At 35.8% G+C, this 4,226-nt stretch overlaps 1 protein-coding gene across 1 annotated transcript in view; it reads left to right on the top strand.

Annotated features, from left to right (window-relative positions):
- Nucleotides 1–1,234, top strand: part of ccdc39 (coiled-coil domain containing 39) — a 6,591-nt gene extending 5,357 nt beyond the window's left edge. Inside the window, exons 8-11 of the mRNA XM_055151932.1 lie at nt 274–414; nt 600–779; nt 857–966; nt 1,077–1,234. Of these exons, the coding sequence (XP_055007907.1) occupies nt 274–414; nt 600–779; nt 857–966; nt 1,077–1,233 (588 nt within the window). The 3' untranslated portion in view covers nt 1,234. The remainder of the gene's footprint in view (nt 1–273; nt 415–599; nt 780–856; nt 967–1,076) is intronic.
- Nucleotides 1,235–4,226: the final 2,992 nt, after the last annotated feature.

Below are 4,226 nucleotides of genomic sequence, written 5' to 3'. Positions count from 1 at the left end.
TTATGGTCTCTCAAACATGCTTATAAATTAAGGCTTCAGAAAAAGTGAGCATGGCCCCAAAATTTCAACGGGCCATAACTCAGGAACGTCTCAAGGGATTGAGCTAAAATTTGAGATTCTTTCATTTGGTGATTTTAGAATTTTTTTTTAGAAGTTTTTTCAGCGAAATCTGAGATGGCTCATAGGGGAGATTCCTTGAAATGGCTGATTTCATACAGACTGACCCTATATAGTATACTGATAGTGCCATCTATTATCATATTTTAATTTCAGGGCATGAACAGTACCTTGGAGAATCTGCAGCAAGAAGAGGGCCTTGAGAAAGAAAAGATTGAAGACAAACTGACACTCATCAGAAAGATCAACAAAGAAGTGTTGTCTCAGCAAGAAAAGATCGACAGAGCTACAAAACAGGTTTGACACTCGAATAGCATGAGAACAATAGGCCACTATGGCTCACTGTCACGTTAATACACTGTTTCCTTCCACAACACCAGACAATATTACCACTATGGGTCTCTTGTACTTGTGCAACACTATGGCTCTCTTGTACAACTCACTGACCAAAAATGTTTCAAATGGGTCTGTTTGTGCTGCAGTGCTCAAAGTTAATAAGAGAGGTCCGCTCAGCGAAACAAAGCAAAGGTGAGACTTTTGAGGAGAAAGACATCAGACTCAAAGAACACAAAGAATTCAACCGAAACATCGACAAGATGCTAACTGAAGCCATGGAGGGGCACCCCGACCTTAGAGCAGCACTGGCTATGTACTTTGAACAGGTGTGTGATTTAATACCTGACATTTCAATGTTCATTCAATAAACATATAACCAATGTATCGTATGATTACTCGTCAGGCAAACCTGTCCCTGCTTTCTGCCGCCTCCACTCCCTCGGGCAGCAGCAGCAGAAGGAGCTCTAAGTTTGCGTCCAGATCCAGCTCAGCCCGTAGCGCTGCATCTATAAGGTCAGATTGGTTATAACATTACTTACTACTTTTTATATTTTGAACTATACAGAAAATGTGAACTTGAAGCATCTGTCTTCAAATGCCATCTCTTTGTTTTCTTGGTTAAGGAGTGAGTCCTCCTCAGGCAGCAGCCTCAGGACATCTGCTCTCCAGTCTCCTCCGCTGAGCACAGTGGAGCTGGGCCTGGATCTGCCCCTTATGTCTCCTCCACCCACCAGCAGCCACAGCCTGAGTGTGTCCAGTGGCGGCCGAAAGAAACCATAGAGTCAAGACTGAATTTTCTTATTTTAAAAATAAAAAAAATAATAAAGCAAGAGGCATTTTCTATAGTTTCTCACTACTGAATATGCACTACATTTATAACAAAATAAGGCAAGATATTTAGACTTAGATAAACCTTATGAAGACAGAGAAGACAAACCTTGTGAACACAGTAGCTGACACATTACAATATATTAAACAAAGAGCAAACATATATATGATGATAATAAATTCTAAATAAATAGCAAAACTAGCAAAAGACTCTCTCTCTCTCTCTCTTGATCATAACAATGTGCAATGTCATATTGTTATTATTATGGGTTCAAGATGCTTTGATGTACTGAGGCAGATTACACTAGCATACAGAAGTGATGATCTGTTACCGGACCTAATCTTTGATCAAATAAAAACATCTTTTTGAGTGACTTCTGTAGATTAATATTTGAACTCATGGGCACCGTCATTTCTTGTTCCTCATCTTTCACGAGGCAGGTCAGGTTTTGTTATGGTTGTCCCAGGAAACAGCAGAGGTCTATTGTTGTGTGTGGGCCACACCTCTGCACTGTACCTTAACAAAAGTGGCTCTAGGTTTGGAATTTCACAGTCGCCTCCAACATGCAGCTGCTCCTGCTCCTCAGTGCCTGCTTCACATCATGCCTCGCTCAGACAAGTAAGAAATCCACACTATCTCTCACTACACCATATCTGAAAACAGTACAGTACAATAGTTATCTATTGATTTCTAAGATTTATTGTAATATAAACATGGTTGAATTCATGTTCTTCAGTGTTATTATTATGTGATACAGTTTTAGGGGACAAATGTGTTATATAAGGTTGGGCTTAAAGTCTGCTCTTCTGCTCATAATCACGGCAAAATGAAGGACAGTTATGCACTCTTTTTGCCAATACATTGAAAAAATTCATGTTTTTGTTAAATTGTTTTTACAAAGAAATACAGTTTTTGTTCAATTATGTTTACAAAGAAATACAGTTGAACTTTATACCAGTTTTGTTGTCATGTGGACAGTCAGTAATAATCATAGACTCTATATGGCAATAACAGATATTATGCAAAATATTTTCAAGAGTTTTAAAAGCTGTTTTCTGGTGTGTGAGGGACTGCACCAATATGGCTCTTGAAAATAATATTTCTTTTCCAGAAATGTTCCACAGTATGGTAATGGTGTACACAATCTTAAAAGGCAATCTTTAATTAATTCATAACAGATGTTTTATTAAAAAAAAACAAAGTTTCAGAGTCTTTACCCTCCTTACATAGTGTCCCTTTAACAGATTATATACAAAAACTTCCCTCTATCTCAGTTTTTATCTAAAGCCTCTTTAGAATGATGTCACATGAACGCTCCTTTTGTTGTGCCTCAGTGGTTTTTACGACGGGCCCAGCAGAAATGTTGACTACAGAGCCTACGTTTTCAACAATTCAACCAACCACTGTAGACTCCACAGATGAACGGGACAGTAAGATGACCTTTCACCCACAAGCACTAAAACTAAAACTTCAGGAAGTTATGTATAAAAAAAAAAGTTTGTGTGTTGTAATAACAATTACTTACTTACTTCTTCTTAAATTTACAATATATAATACTATTACTATTACTAATAATAACATTTTAGACTTAAAAATTATCTTGTTTTATTGTATTTACATTCAAACTCATCTAGATGCTTTTATCTCAGGTTTTGCCTTTCTTCTCACTGAAGTTAATTCCACATACATGCTGAACATAACCTCTCTAGATGAAGTTCTTGACAAGGTGACTTTCTGGACTGATAATGCGCACTGACACATATGGCCCCAGTGACTTAAAGTGTATCTATTTTAATTTAATTTATTTATTTTTTTTAGATTTCATCTATAATTAAAGAAGCATTACCAGATGCTGAGTTCACGTTGACTGCAAAGTCCATCACTGAAGTCTGATGAAATTCAACCTACTCAGCCTTTTTTTTAGGTGAAGCAGAGCTGATTTTATTTAGCAAAAAACCTTGAAGTGTAAAAGGTTAAATACATTGATTCATGAAAAGCAAAAGCTCCTGCATTGAATTGAGATGTCTAAATATCTTAAGCTTGTTTTGTGTAAACATGTCTTTCACCAATACAATCAAGCACCATGTTTATACTGCACAAATACTGTTGTACATTTTATATTTAAATAAAAGATTACAATTTCATCCTTCTCTAATTTGATGTCTCTCACTTTTAGTATTACATTTAATCAAAGTGTATTCATTTAAAAGTAATTAATACCTTTTAATTAATACAGTGAGGAGTGAATGAAGGATTGTACAAAACAGTAAAGTGGCTTTGAGCTTCTGGAAAAGTGTTATATAAGACAAATTTTTTGTTATTATTGGTGACATCAAAGCTTAGGTGGAAAACCTCTGGAATACTGACCCTGAAAATACAAGTTCCTCTTAAAACTGCCATTGAGTAATTTAGTAATCCACAGAATTAAGCAAACATTACATTGAGTAAAATCAAGACTGTAGCAGCCACATAAACACAAGATGGAATGAAGTGAACAGTTTTGACACTTGCAAACACGTTTTTATGGGATGCAATGTGTCCACTTCATTTTGTTCTTTTTATTGATTCACGACCCTTAGGCATACAACTTATATCTGCGTGTCTTATATTTGCTCAGTTGCCATGATAGCTGAGTTAAGAGTATTAGAAATACAAAGTCTAAAGGTTACTGTTTACAATGTACATGATGTTGATGCTGGTGGTGACCATGAGCAATGACTCAAAAATACAGATTATGTCTTTACGTTGTTCTTATTGATATGAACTTGAACATATAGCCAGTGGTGGAACATAACAAAGTAAAAGTAGAAAAGTATTGTACGTACTTAAGTATATATTTTAGGTAACTGTACTTTACTTAAGTAGATTTTACAATGGAACATTTTTACTTCAGTACATCTGAGAACAGGTATCTGTACTTTCTAATCCACTACATTTTTTAAAT

This window comes from Boleophthalmus pectinirostris, unplaced genomic scaffold, assembly GCF_026225935.1.
Source record: "Boleophthalmus pectinirostris isolate CB_2022bp ecotype Guang Dong unplaced genomic scaffold, ASM2622593v1 HiC_scaffold_16, whole genome shotgun sequence".
In the NCBI taxonomy this organism is placed as follows: Eukaryota; Metazoa; Chordata; class Actinopteri; order Gobiiformes; family Gobiidae; genus Boleophthalmus; species Boleophthalmus pectinirostris.
The sequence above is the reverse complement of the archived record's forward strand: the minus strand, read 5'-3'. Positions and strand labels throughout refer to the sequence as shown.